This window comes from Phycodurus eques, chromosome 8 (genome assembly GCF_024500275.1).
Source record: "Phycodurus eques isolate BA_2022a chromosome 8, UOR_Pequ_1.1, whole genome shotgun sequence".
Lineage (NCBI taxonomy): Eukaryota > Metazoa > Chordata > Actinopteri > Syngnathiformes > Syngnathidae > Phycodurus > Phycodurus eques.
The window spans coordinates 21,894,899-21,913,617 of NC_084532.1; the positions used below are offsets into that span (position 1 = coordinate 21,894,899).

General features: G+C 40.6%; 1 protein-coding gene across 6 annotated transcripts in view; it reads right to left on the reverse strand.

The window, feature by feature from the left end:
* Positions 1-17,507, reverse strand: part of pip5k1ca (phosphatidylinositol-4-phosphate 5-kinase, type I, gamma a) — a 34,671-nt gene extending 17,164 nt beyond the window's left edge. For all 6 annotated transcript variants that reach the window (XM_061683913.1, XM_061683912.1, XM_061683909.1 and 3 more), the window contains exons 1-6: positions 17,186-17,507; positions 4,095-4,126; positions 3,555-3,641; positions 2,622-2,752; positions 2,410-2,527; positions 1,427-1,579 (exon numbers count right to left, since the gene is read on the reverse strand). In XM_061683913.1, the coding sequence (XP_061539897.1) occupies positions 1,427-1,579; positions 2,410-2,527; positions 2,622-2,752; positions 3,555-3,641; positions 4,095-4,126; positions 17,186-17,312 (648 nt within the window). In that variant the 5' untranslated portion in view covers positions 17,313-17,507. The remainder of the gene's footprint in view (positions 1-1,426; positions 1,580-2,409; positions 2,528-2,621; positions 2,753-3,554; positions 3,642-4,094; positions 4,127-17,185) is intronic.
* Between the last annotated feature and the right edge of the window lie 1,212 nt (positions 17,508-18,719).

The following is an 18,719-nucleotide window of genomic DNA, read 5'->3' on the forward strand; positions in this document are numbered from 1 at the left end:
GCACGGTTATAGACAACCACAAAGTAACCCCTCTAAGGTAACCTCAAAATGTTTCAGACTACAGGGACTGAGCCCTGCTGCGAATTGCAAAAATCTGGGAGTAATTGACGGCCCCACCCAATAATTATATTTTTGCAATAATCATTTTATTTTAGTATTAAAAATATCAATAATAAATAAATGCTTCATGCCATGAGACAATTCTAACCTGGTGTGTGTTTTCTAATGAACAGAGCAGTTTTCAGCCACACCGTCAATCTTTTCTCATTGATTGGACTCCAGATTGGCTCACAGCTGACTCATTAGTTCTGGAGATTCCATAGTCTAGAGCAGGGGTGTCAAACTCATTTGTGTCACGGTCCACATTGTAGTTATGGTTTCTCTCAGAGGGCCGTTTAAATTTTGAAATCATATAAACATTGAATCACCTCCTTATATTATTACATAGACAACAAATTGATAGATGAATAGTTTGGAAATCGAAATTCAAGGGTGATCATTTGTAACTATTGTTGAAGTTACTGTATTGTAAAAAGAGGTTTGGTAACAAAAACATGGTTGGAAATATTTATTCCATATGACAATTAAATTTTGTTCTACAGATTTGAGCAAGAATCATGGCAATTCAAGCACATGATTTGCTTTTGCGGGCCACAAAAAATGATGTGGCGGGCCAGAACTGGAGAGAACTAGAGGTTCATTTACTTTCTCCTCCCTGTCCTGTGAGTGTTTACATCCATCCATCCATCCATTTTCTGAGCCGTTTCTCCTCACTAGGGTCGCAGGCATTCGCACTCACATTCACACCTGCGGGCAATTTAGAGTCTCCGATTCATGCATGTTTTTTTTGGGATGTGGGAGGAAACCGGAGTGCCCGGAGAAAACCCACGCAGGCACGGGGAGAACATGCAAACTCCATACAGGCGGGGCCGGGGATTGAACCCGGGTCCTCAGAACTGTGAGGCTGACACTCTAACCAGTTGTCCACCGTGCTGCCGCGAGTGTTTACATGTTATTTCAATAAAAATATAATTGTTTGTGTGCTATTTGTTTAAGCAGACTATTTATTCTTGTGATTTAGATAAATCAGAATCAGAATCATCTTTATTTGCCAAGTATGTCCAGAAAAACACACAAGGAATTTGTCTTGTCTCTAAAGATCAGACTACATTTTATGACCAATATATGGAGGAATTTAAGAAATTCCAAAAGTGTTCACATACTTTTTCCTTCTACAACCATTCACACATGCATTTGCACCATCACTGAGTGGGAAATGAACCCGTGCTGGAATTTGAATTTATTTCCTATGGGGATTGTTTTGAATAGAGAGCAACTTCAAAATCAACCATCCTTAAGGACTGGATTGTGTTCCGCTTTGGAGGTTCCGCTCTATATATGGTGCACACACCGCATGCTCTCCTACCATGTAGTAGCCCGGCAGCAGCTTCTGTAAGAACTCTGCCTCCTTGTGCATGACCGTCTTGATGATGAACTCGTCGTCCTTGGTAAGATAGAAGACTGAGCCGCTCGCACCGGGATTGGACAGCTCGATCAGCGGCTCGTTACACAGGGAATACTGCAAAGGACATGACAAATATTGACTTTCAATGTGTGAAACTCACACTACTACCACATACAACGGGGTAGGACTTGCTTAACCGAGGTTCCAAGAAGGCTAAATCGTTTCCATGCGTGCGATGTATAACCACAGCAGGTCTTTCATTGGCCGAACACAACTTCCAAGGATATAAATGATAAAAAAAAACACAATAGCGTACCCTGTTGCTCTGCCTTAGCTCGAAAGGCTGCACTATTATACTTCACAGTGTCCTCTTTGCTGCTGGGGTCCGAGATGCTTGTTCTTGCTTGTTTTTTAGCAGCTCTTTCCAAATTATGCCTTTCATGTGGTGTGTTTCGCAGTTTCCCACAACTATTTAAGATTTTCTTTTTTATTGTTTTGAAAAGAAAAATCGACTGTCCCGAAGTGAGGCAAGTAGAGCTTAATAAGGCTGAGCTGAGCAAGTAATGCAGTAGATACGTAAGAGTAGTATGTGTAGTAGATCTGCTGTCAGTCATGGACTCACTGCGCATACAAACCCAATAATAATCATATTGTTGGATGGATCCCCCAAAAAATATTAAAAATGCTTCTTTGTTGTAAAAAAAAAAAAAAAAAGAAGAAGCTCTGTAGTCAATCATAGCAATGGCTGCTTGGTGCTGGGATGCATCATGGCTCACCATCATCAAGCTGTACATCCTTATTTTGACACCCATGCTGCTCAAGATGAGCCACCAACTGCCTTTTTTTAAACCTGTGTGTGAGTGTGTATGTGCGTGCGTGCGAATGTGTCCTGTTACATCCAGCTGGTCTTATTAATTTAGAGTAATTTAAAGGCGTAGTATTACCAGGTAGTCATCCGGCCTGATGCCGAACAGCTCTCGAAAGTAGCGGAAGGCCACGGGAGCGTATGTTTTGAATCGGAAGTCTGGGAAGTGATGGGCCGGGGTGAGGTTGCTCCCTTCACTGCAGTCAGGACAAGCAACAAAGCTAATTTAAAATAAGGTTATGAAAGCCGTTTTCACATTTCAAACACAATACATGACACATGGTTAGGGACCTGGGGAAGAAGATGCTTTCCACTACGTAGAAGTCCTGCATCAACACATCCCTCTCAGGCTTGGAGCTCAGGTTGCCCACTGTGTAGCCGATGCCCAGCTGGATGGCTCCTTTCAGGGCTGAGGATGTGGTCTGCGGAACGGGGTCGGGATGAGGGTGGTGGTTAAAAGAAGACTTTTTACAATTGTATGAGTGTAGAGAATATTTACATGTAACTTAAAACTTTATGATGGGGACAGTGTTGACCCTGGAAAAGATTAATTTGCTCTAATTATTTTCTATAAAAAAACAAAATAAAAGAAACATTGCACGCCATAACTGATGTTGCTCGGCCCTAAAGGTTGCACTGAAAAGCTGTAGAGGCATGTGCCCCTGTTCGAGAGCTGGTAAACTCTGGAGTGTTGGAAAATACATCATACACAAAGTGTCCAAAGTGTAAAATATTTTTGAAAACCCCGATTTTTCCCGTGCATTTTGCCCTTTCGTCCACACAATCTTAAATTAAAACTGGTCTTTTGGAAATCTCCAAACACTTCTCTTCAGAGTAGACAGGCAAAACATTATTTCTGGCCCGACGCAGTTGAAATGCGCGACATTATTTCATGCATTTAAGGAGTTATTTAACAATAGAACATGTCTAACAATGCCAATCTCGCCTTTTTACAATTAATTCACTCATGTTGTACCAGAGGCTCCATATAGTTAACAATAGCATTAAAATTCATTATAATACAGACATATTAGTATACAGTCAGGTTTCTGATTGACCAAAATATGCTTGAATGTTGTTTCAAGTAAATATGTTTTTTTTTACAACACAGTTAGTGTATAGACATCGATCTTAATTTATTTTTTTACCCCAGACATAGAAAATATATATTGTATATTTTTAAAACTATCTTTCTAAGTGTGGATTTAGCCCAAGTGTACCAACCTTTTTGTAAGTGGTTTCTCCGGAAGCATCTACCCCTCTGTGGCCAATTTTCTTCCCCTGACCAGGCAGTCCTGAGGATGACGGCATCTGACAAGCAAGAGAGATTGTTGGTGAGTAAAAGAGCCAACCTGTTCATTGCATTTGATTAACTAAATATTAAAAAGACCAGCAAGCTTTTACATGTCATTAGAGTCACTCTGAACCATGCAGGTACTCACTTTGAGGCAAATATGCATAAAATCCAAATGATTAACTCCACAAGTGTGTTTTACTTTTTCTTACACTTTTTTAGGATTTTATAATTTTTTTATGTATTTTGTGAAACAGAAAATGGTACTAAATCATGGCAAAGAGGAGACGTAGGATGATAAACACAGAGCACGGAAAATGAATTTACAATGACATCGCAAAGGGTCTGACTCCTCAGTACAATATGAGCAATACAATTAAATATCAACAACGCAAATTAATTTGACCAAGTAAAACATTAGTAGCATGCAAACCATAATGGCTATTACTAGCACGGAAATTCTCCATTACCTCTGTGATGAAGGCTTTCCTTGCAGCAGCATCTGAAAAAGAGGTCAGATATGATACTCCAGTCCTGTAGGTGGTGATAATGAGCATTACAAAGTGGGTGCTAGCTGATGGGCAACCTTTTTTTTTTCTCCACCACAGTTCCATCTGCTGGATCCAATTCCCCATTCGACCTCAATGCAAGTATTAGTAGTAACACCGTTACAGCATTGTACGTGACCTAAGTAACTAAACTAATCATCCAACCAACCAGATTCAGGTACTCAAAGCACAGGCCTCCGCCAAGGCAAAACTGTTAACTACACAGCCATATTTCATGTGTTTGTCCATACTACTTCCTGGTTGGAACAAATAAGTGGAATAGCTCCCCGGAAACAAAAATAAGGACACACACGCAACATTGTGGAGCAACCAGTCTCCTGAATCACCATTGAAAGACACCTTATGACAGTAATGTATAATCATGTAGATAACTTGTTTAGAATATGCGGTAACTCTCCACACTTCATTTCATCCGAGAAACTGTTTATATGCTTTGATAGACGCTACTGTTTTGGTTAGCAACACAGACTCAGCCATTAACCACTTAAAGATAACATATAAATGGAGTTAATTACAGTTTCCACACATTTTCTTGGCATCTATTTGAGGTCATTTAAATGGTGGACTAGTGGTTGATTAGCACACTTTATTTGACTTTTGGGGAATATTTTTCCTAACACATTTTGGTTGAAGTCCAAATTGTAAGACTTCTGGGAGGTTTGAACACTGTATATGATTAATATTAATATACAAGCTAATATACAGCTGACTTTAGGCAAGAGGCGGGCTACACCCTAGACTGGTCATCAGTCCATCGCAGGGCAAAGTATGCAAACAACCATTCACACTCTCATTCAAACCTATGGACATCTTGGAGTCTTCAATGAACCCAACATATTTTTGGAATGTGGTTGGAAGCCGGAGTGCCCGCAGCAAAACTACACGAGCATGGGAAAACTCATACAGGAAGGAAGGAGATGAGATTCGAACCCCAAACCATAAAACGGTGACCCAGGCGTCTTAACAACTTGCCTGCCTCGCTGCGCTGTATAATAATGCAACGGTAGATTGCAGCATGGTAGGGTAGTGGATAACATATCGGCCTCACAGTTCCGAGGCTTTGAGTTTGAATCTGTATGAGTTTTGTTCAGATACTCCGGCTTCCTCCAACATTACTAAAACATTTCACATTAGTTTTAATGGAGACTAAATTGTCCATAGGTGTTAATGTGAGTGTGAATGGTTGTTGGTCTACATGTGCCCTGCCTATTGACTGGCGACCAGTCCATGTGTACAGTGCCTCTCGCTAGAAAGGGCCAAACCCTAATGAGGAAAAGTGCGATAGAAAATGGATGGACTAATTGCTGATGAACTGGGCACATCGTCTATTGGAGAGACTATTTGAGAAATTAGGGTGAGTCAAATGAGGTGAATAATGCAACGCATGGATGTGTAAGCGCAGCAGCAGCTTGAGTTGTGCAGCCTTTCTGTCTGCCTCTCGTGGACCGCTCATGTGACCAGGCAACAGCAGAGCCTGTTTTCCACCCCTCCTCCTCCTCCTCCTCTTCTTCTTCTTCTTCTTCCTCACGCTCTCCTTCAATTTCCCACTGTCATACACGGTCACACATGGACGAACACGCCAAGGCACACACACACACACGTGCAATCGTAGTCATGCTCAAATTTGATGAAATGGAAAAATGAAAGAATGTTGTGAATTTGTAGATGTTGACAGGGTCGACCGCTTTTCCATTTCATCCTGATGTTTGTTTGTGTTTGTGTTTCCATATGAAAGATGGCGTGCAATTGGCTGTGAACTTCAGGTCAATTGGGCATGCTTGACAGTGTATGTTATGCATCTGACTGTGGTTGTGCCACAATATGTATGCATGCGTAGGTAATCGAGTGCGTGAGGGGAAGAGAGTACACACATTCCAACAATCAGGCCAAATTTGAGCATTTTTCCCTGCTTTCAGCAAGTCAGCAAAGGCTGTATTGTTGGATGACTCTAAAAGATAATCCTGAGCGATTATCCTCTGGTGTTGGGTGTGGATTTTTTTCCGTCCAAATCTACTGGTAAAACAGTCAGAGCTGACAATTGTCAACGTAAACCTGGTCAATATTTACAATGGAAATAAATACTTGTGTATGGTGTCTCTCACAAGTCATTTACCACAATTTAAATAACAAGGAGAAGAGTTTGCAGCTTCTACTGTATGTAGTTACCAGATAAGCTAACAGTTAGCCTAGCAGTCTTTGTACTTAAATGCATTCTTACGACATAGGGAAAGGCCAGGCTGCTCAGTACAACATGAGCAATACAAATCAATTATAAATCAATCACATGCACAAATACAATTGAATGGACTATAAAGATTACCAGAGATACTTCAAAGGGTGAGTCGTTTTTAAGGATCAGCATTACATTTGATTAATCAATCCATCTTAAAGCAACTGAGACAAAAGGCAGTACACTACTTGCTTGTAAGGGGGCGCAGTATACATGGTATATACAGTATAGCATAAATTTGGCCTACGGTATAGATTTGCACTCATCCAACCAATCAAGGAAATATTTGTTGATTACATCATCATATGGCGGCACGGTGGACGACTGGTTAGCAAATCTGCCTCCCAGTTCTGAGAAGCGGGGTTCAAATCCCGGCCCCGCCTGTGTGGAGTTTGCATGTTCTCCCCGTGCCTGCGTGGGTTTTCTCCGGCCACTCCGGTTTCCTCCCACATCCTAAAAACATGCACGGTAGGTTAATTGAAGACCCTAAATTGTCCATAGGTATGAATGTGAGTGCGACTGCTTGTTTGTTTATATGTGCCCTGCGATTGGCTGGCAACCAGTTCAGGGTGTACCCCGCCTCCTGCCCGCAGATAAGTTCCAGCATACCCGCGACACTATTGAGGATAAGCGGTGTAGATAATGGATGGTGGACATCATCATATCTGCCTCAGTGTGAAAATGGCTTCGAGCGCATCTGTCCGTGACGCTGAAAGCAGTGTTTTGTTTTTAAATCAATTCCCCACTCCCCCCCCAAAAAAACGTTCCATCCACATCAAACAGTCACCCATCCTCCCTTCTTTCCCAGTTGCTCAGAACTAGTGGGGAAATGCTAGACTCTAAACTAATTTGCTCCCAGTCCGCACCAGCTACAAACTGCGGCTGGCTAGCTAGTGCTGCTAAACACTGTCCTTTCATAGTGTAGAGTCACTAATCCTCGCACTCCATGGCAGCAAATTAGCTACACTTCTGGCAAGTACTGTTACCACAAAAGGAAGAAGAGGAGTAAGTCACAGGAGAAGACGGAGAAGCCATGCTAACCGCTAAGCTAATATGCACTGTAGAGTACCGAAACACCAGAAGAATAAATGCTTAGGTAGGTGGTGCTATGCACTTTTAACAGAAGTCTGTCTGGAACCGTGTTACAGCGGAGAGTAATCAACACAACAGCTACACAGTAAGCACAGCACACATCCACATACAGCATTTTGAAGATAACGATAGGCGTAAATGTGACGGTTGTTGGTCACTATACAAGCTGATCTGTCAATCGTATCACTTGTTGATCCCTGGCTCAGTCTGCTCATTCACGTGTGAGCCTGCATGAATAATAAAAAAATGGACTTAACACTAACGTGCCACAAGAACGGCTCGATAGAAGAGACTCCCTGAGGACGAGCTAAGTAAGGAGCTGTCATTGAGGTGATTGTTTATTATCTTGTCAGGGTGATGGAGCTGCGGCTATCGATTTGTCATCAGTTTTCTTGCCAGGAGAAAACAATTGGTTCAAAGTGCTGTGAGCCTCCAGAATGCACACATCCATTAGGACAAGAACAACAAGGTGGAGTATTTAATAGGGAGTAGGAGTAGGAAGTAGGTGTAATTTGCAATATGATATTTTCGCTACTAACTTAGTATGTTCCTCTCTATATTCCCGATGTGCAGCGGGCCAAAGCTGTGTTGTCCTCTACTGTCAAAGCGATTCACACCCTTTGGATCATACATTGAATGTGCGTGCGCGTGTGTAGCTATTGGAGTGGTCGGCCTTTGGCGACAGGGAAGCTAGCCGACCTTATAAAAAAGATTGCTGTCTGCAGCTGGTGGTGGGGGACGGGGGACGGAATTATATATTAAGATTATAGATTAAGATTTAAAGGAGTCTATATACTTCAGCCTGAAATACACATATCAAATATGAATTTTATTTTTGCGGTTTTTAACCCATGAAAGGCAAGTATAAGAGTTGTCGTGATACTATCATAAAATTGGAAATAGGGGCAGATTACATAATTTTCAGATGATGAATATCAGATAAAAAGATGTGCTTTCCCCAGAGCTGGTTCCATGGAGAAAAGTCTGTGCGTCTGCTTTGGCGGCACCATTGTCATCAAAGCTTGTGTTCGAAATGGCCACAAACTTTTGCGTACTTCCACACCTTGTTAAGGAAAACGAGGTACGGAGTATATATATATATATATATATTATTTACAATCACTCATTTGATATTGAAGAAACGTGGATTGCTTTGCTGGTTTCGTCCATTGTTGTACGTTAGCCGGATGAATTCTTTCCAAGTGAGCTGTGAAAACTGCTTACACAGTCGACAGTCCGGGAAAGACGAAAAATACTACAAACTAAACTTAGTGTGCAAAGCCGCATAGATCACAGGAGGGAACCGTATCGTTAAACAGTTCACTGAGTGGCACCACCAGAGTTCAATGATCGACAGGTTATCAAATGTGACGCATTTAAACGACTTACCTTCAAATAGAAGTCTAATGAGGGTGAATTATTTTGGGACAAGCAAACTTGTGGCCCATTGGATGCAATTTGACAAGGCAATTGATCAATCGTCTGCGATTGGCTGGCGACCAGTTCAGGGTGTACCCCGCCTCTCGCCCGTAGATAGCTGGGATAGGCAGCATTGAGTCATTTAATTGAGACGCACTTCTAAATAACAACGTTAATCTATTATTAGTATGGAAGAAATCAAATGCGCTCAAATCTATCTATTTAGCGATTTACTCTCTCTCATTTGAATGCATAGGTATTGGCTCGGACTCGGCATCCGTCAATACTCCAAATTAAGAGACTCAACCAAAAAAATTTGATCGAACATCCCTAGCTGGTATGCTTACATAACTACACAAAGCTATTCATATTAAATAAATTGCAAGGAGTATTTGATCATTAATATTAGCCCAAGGGATGGGTCAATGATTGGCAGCAAAAAATAATTGCAATGTTGAGGTTTAAACATTTTAAAACAAGTGGCAAAGCCATTTTAACCCCACATTTAGGAAAAGTCGTTTCTACTTAAGAAACTACTATTTGGACAAGAGGCTTTCAAATGTTAATTTGTACATTTGTTGACCAGATAGAGCTACTTTTTCCCCATTCAACATTTCATACTTTTGACTGTTTCCCGCAAGGTTGCCTCACTACTAAAATTACACTACTGAAGTCGGACAATAGTGTGTATGACTGTGACACATCACCAGGGCGCTTGGGGACGTCTTGGACTGTGTCCTTGGACTGACAGAGTTGGCATCACCCTTTTCTCTAAGGAAAGAGGTCAAATCAGCTCAGCCCTCCCGACCAAAGGACACACAGGCAGCGCTCTGTCTCTTATTTTAGTTTTTTTTCATTCCGAGCTTTACTGATCCTCCCAAAACTGTCAGCAACGGAAAGAAATGTCCTTTTACAGACATCAGAGAGGAGCGTGGATGGATGGATGCGCACTGGACTTAACAGTGTGTTATTGTTGAGAGCAGAACCTTGGTGCAGTGAGTGAGGCGGATATAATCTGCTCACACTGCCAAGCGCCTCATACCTGCACAGAAACATGCTGCACGGATACACACGCACACAGAGATTCCCGACCACTGTGGGAAATAAACAATTTTGCTTCAAGGCCCACTGAACTGAGCAAAAAATGTATTGTAAATTTGACACACTAGAGAGATGATTGTCTTTAAAAAGCCTGTCAAATTTGAATGAATAAAAAAAATTCATGATAAAAAAAAATATATATCATTATGTATGTAAAATAAGGCTCTGAAATCATGAAAAATAAGGCCTATCCTCGAGCTGCAGGACTGTGTGGGTGTGTCCGCTGAAGCCGCGGGAGACAGCCCTTTACCTGCCAATCAAATGTTTGCTCAAGTGTCTGAGTCAGCTACCGGCTGAATAACAGGTACCACTGTGGTTATGGTTTATACAGTTAACTTTCCCGTGTCTCTGTTAGGTGGTGAGCCACACACACAAGAACTCCAAGCAAGACACTGATGTTTGGGACGACCCCGCCGCGGTGGAGCAAGCGCCTTCACTCATTAGCTTGCAGGCTAGTGAACATAATAAACAGTCAACTTTCCCGTAAGTCTCTCTGTTATGTGGATCTACGTGCGGCGCATGAAGCCAGCTGTGGCGTACTGGACGGACCCAATGCCGGTACTAAGCAAGTACTAGCCTAGTCGCTAGTAGTAGGCGACTTCACAGTGGAGCCGTCCACTGTGGTCCAACTCGCCGTCACCTCGCAGCTGAGGCCACACGCTGGTCACCAAAACAGGCACCGTAGTCCAAATAACACAAAACGCTTCTGGGAAGATGCCTTTTTCGGGTTGTATGCATAGCATGATGGCTAACTCAACAATATAGCGGTGGTAGAAATCGGCAAAGTTATTATTACTGAGTAACTCGCAGTTACGGTGAATTGCCACAGATGGCGATCGGTATTCCTATAATGCGGGAGGGCTGACTCATGCTGTTCCACGGTTGTGTCACCACGCCCCCGTTTTGGCCAAGCCCAAAAAAATCTGAACAACTGAGATGGTGAAAAACTGTCTAAAGCTATATCGCAACAATTCAGAACTAGATGTTTTTGCACATTTTCAGCACTTACCTTCAAACACATTTGAGGTATTTAGAAAAAAACAACAACACAAAAATGACTCTAGTGGGTCTTTAATTAGAACTAATTTACCTTTGTTCTTCTTTCTATACCATTGACATATGGTGACAAGGAGAACAAAATAAATGCTCTTCCAATAAATTTACGCAAAAGTTACAATTAACCTATGTATCCACATGATGCCCTTCATACAACAGAATAACAGACCCAGATTTCTAATTTGTTGATCTTACACCTATTAACCGAGTCACCAACACAAGGTGCTTTCACAGATTGCAGTCTTATTTCTCTGGTCCGAATCTGTGGATGGTTTGTAAACAACGTGTGCCGCCTGGTTTGGTCTGTGTTCACACGGTAAAAATTCCAAGCGTACCAAAATCCAAGGCAACAAACTACGTGACATTGCTCTCTTCTCATATTGGTCAAAAAAATGTAAACAGGAAGAATGTTTTGCGAGTGATAAGCGAATCAAGCAGCACAAATAAAAACCAAATGGAGTGAAACTGGTGTCTGTTTAGAACATTGATCATTACCTGCACCAGGCTACAACACACCAGAAAACCAAGTGCACTTTAAAAGGATCCACTCCAGCGAATTATCCTTGTTTGCGTGGTGAAAAGAAGACAGGCTGCTATGGATGAATGGATGCTAATTGCCACAAGCTAAACCAAATACATGTCCGTTAAGTCAATAGTCTAATCTGTTCCATGCCATGTACGCCTAATGGCTTTCGAGTGGACTATTTCCATATCAATAACACCTCGCTTCATCCTGATATCTGCCCATGATCTTGCTAATGTTGCAGTTCAAGGTAAAAACAACCTTGACAGTAGCGGACTGAGGCTGGATGCCTTTCACGTCACTGCACGCTGAGACTAGATGATTTGGTTTGCACCAGAATTGGTTTACTGTGTTCATACCTGTGCAAATGGACCACACCAAGGGACAACTAGAGTACATTTAAAATGGCCAATAGGGTGCTATGATGGCACACTAATTAGTTATTTCCATTTAATGAGACTTCTCCCCTGAGACTCCCAGTTTATAGTACTTGTGTTGGCAGTATTGGGTGTGGACTACTTCCTCATGGCACTGATATGGAAATAAAAGTTTGGAACAATCAGAGAAACTTTCCTGTCGTGTAAAAAATATCTATCAATTATTTTACACAACTTACAACATATATATAATTGCACTGTATAAAAACATTCAGTGATAATATAATAGAATCTGAATAACTAAACAGTTTGTGCGTCATGATTTTATGTTTTAATGCCCATTGACATTGTTCTACTCCTTCTGGTGTGCATGCCTTGGCCAACAGGGGGCATAAATAGTACTTATATACGAAGAAGACGGTCTCTTCTAAACTCAGTAAGTTGCACTGTTTGTGTTCAAATATTCGTTACGTAGATGGTTATGACTATCAAGGCTACTTTTGTTAACCTGTCTATAGACTTTAGCAATGTATGTTAGCGTTAGGCTAGCGGACTTTGGATGGATGGTTTGATTAAATACACATAATTCTCTTTGTTTTATGTAAAAACTCCAAGCACTTCACCTATTTTTGGAAGGTTAGTTCACTATCTGCTGCTTGTTGTGTAGTTCACTGCCACAATTTACTGCTCTTAATACAGAGCGACGTCTTGTATCACAAAAATCACTAAGTCGGGTCACTCGTAAATCCAGGTAGCACCGTATTTATATTAGATTAAAATATCACCCGAGCTTCTATCGCACGCACACACACCCTTCTCTTGAATCTAAAAGCAAGATGTTAAGTCAACTGCGTCATCCACTACGTCCTTTCATGACGTCAAACATCCTGGCTGAAGCTCCAAATGTTACTGATACAATCCGGGAAAGCGTTAGGAAGGGATGGAGAGAGAGTGTACATGCAACAGCAAAAGGGACACATCAGGACAGAGCAGATGGAACTGGCATTTTCTGCTTCTGTCAGCAATTCTGACAGGCCTCCTATCGTACGGTGGGGAGGAAAAAAAAAAAAAAAAGCAAAGGCGCAAGGACTTAATCAAGCACTTCATTGCCTCCTTGAAGTAAAATAACAACAAGAAAGTACAAAAATATGCCTCAAAAACAGACTTCAAATTATGTTCATGTATGACATCGTGCAAGATATCAGCAAATCTCACGTGACTTCAGCTCAGTGAGCTTCTAACATCACAACTGTGTCTGCGGTAGAAGGACACTTGTCGAGAAAAATGTCACCATAGAGTAAGAAAGAAGAAGATGCAGTTACAATTGCGCCTTGACTTATAAGTTTAATTTGTTCCATGACGATGCCTGTACCTCAAAACACTCATTACTCAAATGATCTTTCACCAGTAAAATGAAGTGAAATGCCATTAATCCATTTCGGCGCCCCAAAAAACACCCCCAAAATAATAAAAATAAAAGCACTCTTTAGAATTGTACTTCATAAAAACATACAGCAGTAACACAATTTCATAGAATGTAAAGCAGTGGTGTCCAAACTTTTTTTCTCCAAGGGCCGCATGCAGAAAAATCAAAGGGTGCAAGGGCCGCTTTGAAATTCTTCAACTGGAATTTAAACAATCCATCAAGCAATAATATTGTTTATTTTTTATATTACTGTAGTTATTTTTGAAAAGTTGCTTCTCCAAATCTTTCTATTAAAAGGTGAAAAGACAAACAGTTCAGGATTGGTTCAGCATTTAGAAACAAAACAACAAGAGCAATCTGCAGTAAGCTTTCACTCTTTAAAGCTTGACAAGCTCCACAAATCGGACCTTGACAAGGAGAATAAAGCGGAGGAAACCAATTTTGCTTCTGGAACAATTTTGTCTTTCTTCATGGGGCAAAGTTTTGTTGCTATTTTACTTGTAAATTGTATGTCTTTGCATAGCTAGAAAAGCTCTCTGCCATCAATAAAAAGAAGCATGTCCTACTCAATGTCGTATTTTGTGTAAGTGGGTTCACCAGACGGCAAGAAGTATTTCCCAAAGCAATTCTTTACCGACGACATCACCATTCTTCAACACTCTCGCCCCCATTCTCTTTGGTAACATTGTGGAAACATCACCCAAACCATCATTGGAATTTCAACGATTCCGGTTCCGAATCCCCTGCAGTGTTCACGCTCGCTTGGTATAGAAAATACATAACCTATTGTTAGCTGGTCTGAGTTGAGCCACTGTTTTAGTCACAGTTTAACGTGTTAGCTGCCTCAATGTTGGCATTAGACGCATTTTATTGTTTTACTCTTCCGATGATGACTTTAGTGAAGTTCAGCGCAGCGCGTTGGAGGTTGAGGCTCAGAGTAGGAGGAAGTACATCAAAAACGGGGCACTTTTACCTCTCCATGTCGTGCAACCTCCTTTGGGCAATATAATCTTATGGCAAGTGTTGCACTGAGGTGACAGGTCATTTAATTTAACAAAATTAAGACACACTTTTGATTGCCGCCGTGAACACTGTTGGACACGAAGACACACACACTCTTCCTCATGCGTATGTGCACTTCTTCTTTGTCGGTGTGGGCGGACTATAGGCATCCAAACAAGCAACCGAAATTTTTAAATTGGAAAGATTCTGGGACAATGGGAATGTTTGTCCTGGTTCCAACCGATTCTCAAGACTCGATGCCCAACCCTACTACTGTAGTTAAAGCTGAAAAATAATTAATTAAAATTTTAAATTATGAAATTATTCCATCCATCCATCCATTTTCTACCGCTTATCCGAGGTCGGGTCGCAGCGGCAGTAGCTTTAGCAGGGACGCCCAGACTTATTCAATTATTATTCAAATTAATTAAGAATTAATTTGAATAATAATTGAATAAGTCTGGTGATGCTAATGTAGCTTCCTGTTGATGATGCTAATGTAGCTTCCTGTTTTCTCTCATTACGTGTCTGTCAGGAGTCTCTAAAGAGTGGGTACTTTTATTTTTTAATTTTACCATACACTACAGTAGTTAGCTTGTCTTTACACGACAATGTGAAAATGTTATTTTGTTATGTTGGAAGATTGCAGCTGCTCCAAATACACATACAGTAATTTATCGTGTGTAATGCGCACCCATGTATAAAATGCACACCCAAAGTTGACCTCAAAATTCTGGAAAACCCTTCTACCTATGTATAATGCATTTTTACAATGCATGATTTTGCTTCTACCCATATGATTAAAACATGAAGTATTATCTGTATTTTGTTAGGTTTTTTCAAATAATTATTCTGAAGTTAAGCACTTTATTTGAACATGTAATCCTTTTTTAATTTTATTTTGTAAATTAGAAACCACACATTGTGCTCATATGTTTGATTACCCAGGCAGATTTTGTAAAATAGGTACAATTCTTTCAAGAAAAAATTAAGGACCAGGAAAAACACATTTAATTTGATTTTAATGGGATTCAAATTAAACGGTCAAGCATTTCAGAAAAGTATTATCAGTAAACAAAACATAACCACAAAGAAATTAATGATGGTTGTTGTTCAGTCATCAGTTATATTTAAAAAAAAAAATAATAATTCCATTTTCCCCTAATCCTATGTAAAATGCGCACTATTGACTGACAATTTTTTTGGGGCGGGGGGTGCGCATTATACACGAGAAATTACAGTATTTAAACACCAAGTTTTTACATTGGGGGCAGCTGAGCTCAACACTGTAGCCTATGATTACACTGCACTAGATGTGACATTAAGCAAACTCAATCGAGCTCTTAGGGCCTCAGCACCTGACATTTAAACTAATTTCTACCAAGCACACTCCTGTCAGTGGATGATGACTGTGATCATTGCTTACTGCTCCTGTGTTAAACCCAACAACTGGAATTTGACCAACAATATCTGGGAAAATATGATCAAAACGTTAACAAGAATTCAGTACTTATATGACAAATGCTGGTATTTTCCATAATTCTGTATAAACGGCACCAACACAGGACATGCGGACAAAGTCAACCTGTCAATTTTCACCTCTTTGGCTCCAACACAAAGAAACAGCAAAATCGGTGTATCAGAGTCGCCATCTAAGCCTTCTTTCACAGAGAACACAAAAGAAGCGGGACTCTGGCCCGACTTTCACAGAGCAACACGCCCTCCCGCAATCACATACAGTAATTAAACGAAATCAGTGCCAGCATCTGGTATGACGTATAATACAGTTGACGCACAAAGACAGTTGCTTTCAACACAACACAGCTTTCAACCCCCCGTGTTGTCACTGTGTACAAAGAAGTTGACCTGGCAATTTTTTTACTTTTTTGTCTCTTACACAAAAGTACAGCAGAATTGGCGCATCAGAATCGACAACCAACATAGGATCTGGAAGGGAGAAAGGTAGTTTTAAGTGAAAAAAGCATGCATGGATAAAAAACAGGTGTGATGGAAGGAATGAATGAATGAAGGAAGGAAGGAAGGAAGGAAGGAAGGAAGGAAGGAAGGAAGGAAGGAAGGAAGGAAGGAAGGAAGGAAGGAAGAAAGGAGGAAGCAAAGTAGGTTTAAGCAAGGAAGGAAGAATTTAAGGATGCATGAATAAAAAAACAGGTGTGACAAAAGGAAGGCAGGAAGTAAGGAAGGAAGGCAAAAATGCCTGGAAAAGGTGGGTCTGATGGGAAGAAAGTTATGAAAGAGGTCAGAAAGGAAGGAGCGGAAGTAGGAACAAAGGAAGGAAGGCAGGAGGTACATTTCAGCAAAGGAAAGATGGATGGGAACTAAGGAAGGAGAAGATGCCAACCTATTTATGAAAAACAAAATTCAGCCCACCCCGTACACAACAGTATGAATTCCTCTTTGGTTTGAAGGTGCTCAGAAATCCTCTGTATTTAAGTTATTCAGGCCCATTTACGGCGGAACACCTTCTCATACGTGTGGTGTTAAAATAAATATGCTGTTATGAGCTCAAAATGAGGAAAAAGAAGAATCCTCATGCTTGCTCGTTTCACCTGCTCTCCTCATCCACTCGGCTAAGCTAGCAGCTACTAGCACAGCTAAGCGGCTAAAGATGAGTCGGGGCTTTCTGCTTAAATTCCTCACAGAATCCGATTTAAAAAAAAAAAAAAAAAAAAAAAAAAAGGGCGAATAAGCCTTAACGAAACAAAACCACAAATAAAATACAGGAATACGTGTATACGTTCATCCTACCCATGTCTCCGGCGTCCATTCCGTAGCTAACCCCGAAGACCGTGTCAGCATCATCGGATGATGCGGCCCCGGATAGAGGACTCCCGTCCCTGGCCTCCGACAGCCCGACCGCTCCCTCGACTTCCATTCAGCCTCCGGGAAGTGCTGGTACGATGGATAAACAGGTAGGCGACGACGCGCACTGTCGGAACCCCGAAAAATTAGGAACGAGAAGTCTTATATGTTGCGGATAATCAGGACGGAAGACATGTTATCCGGGAACGGCGGCTCGGTGGACACAGTCTCCCCGGCTCGACTGCACTGCTGCACGGTCAGGCTGCGACGGCTCAACCACCGCGGGCTGGTTCGGGACTTTGGGGCTCAGCGACTCCCCCTGGTGGCGGCGGAGGAAAGCCGGATGCTCGGAATCGGTTGCCCAAGCTTTGAGCCAAGGCCACTGGTGGGAAATAACGGAATAAAGTACCCAGAAAAATATCTATTTTTACTGTATTCAAAGTCGCTACAAAGTAAACATGAGCAATCTGCAGTAAATATTACACACCACAGTGCTGTTAACAACCATGCCAAGTTTGAATGATTAAAAATAATAATAATAATAAATCACCATGTACAGTATATAACAGTCTTCAAAATCGTGAAAAAAATAACATAATACGTGTACTTCATGTTTCTTGCTCCAATCTACGAAAATTTCATCTTGTCTCCACTTTTAACAACATTACAAATATATACATGGGAAATAGGAAATACTGTATATACAATGAAATGAAACCAATTGAACATGTAATTAAGAAATGTAAAAACTAAGAGTGTGCAAGAGAGGACCAAATGAAAGAGAATAATGAGTACAGGAGAAATTGAATAAAGGTAGAATTTTGAGAAAATAAGCAAACGATAAAACAAGATATTTATCATAATTTTTTTATGTTGTCACTTCCAAGAATGATAGATGACAAACAAGTATTGCATATAACTGACAGTACTTCAGTGTCCGTACTTTACTTTTAGGTAAAAAAAATTCTGGCATAGATAGATGAACAAAGATTCTGTGTTCAGTAGTTTGTGGTAAATATGTAATAATTTTCAGACCAATTAAGTGAAATGAGATATTTTCCCTTAGAACACCTAATGAGTCTCACACCACACTAATGTGCCACAGCACAGTGGTTGGGAATTACTGTGCATGGCTCACCATCTGTCTCTCTTTGTCTATATAAAAAATATAAAGAAAAAAAATGCACTATTTGCTTTATGTATTTAATTTTATTTTGCCATCCAGTCATTTTTTTTAAAATCACATATTACATTATTAGATGCATGGTAATTTATTCATCCCATGAAGGAAATTAAATGTAATAATTTAATGAACATTTGGTTGTCTTTTTGTTATTTTATTTGTATTATGCACGTGACAAATTAGTTTTGGTCTTTTTTCATTTTAATACCCAAAAATGACAAAACACATTTGTGATGGACAGGCACATTTATGTTTAAAAAAAAAAAAAAAAAAAAAAGAAACATCAAGCTCAAAAAG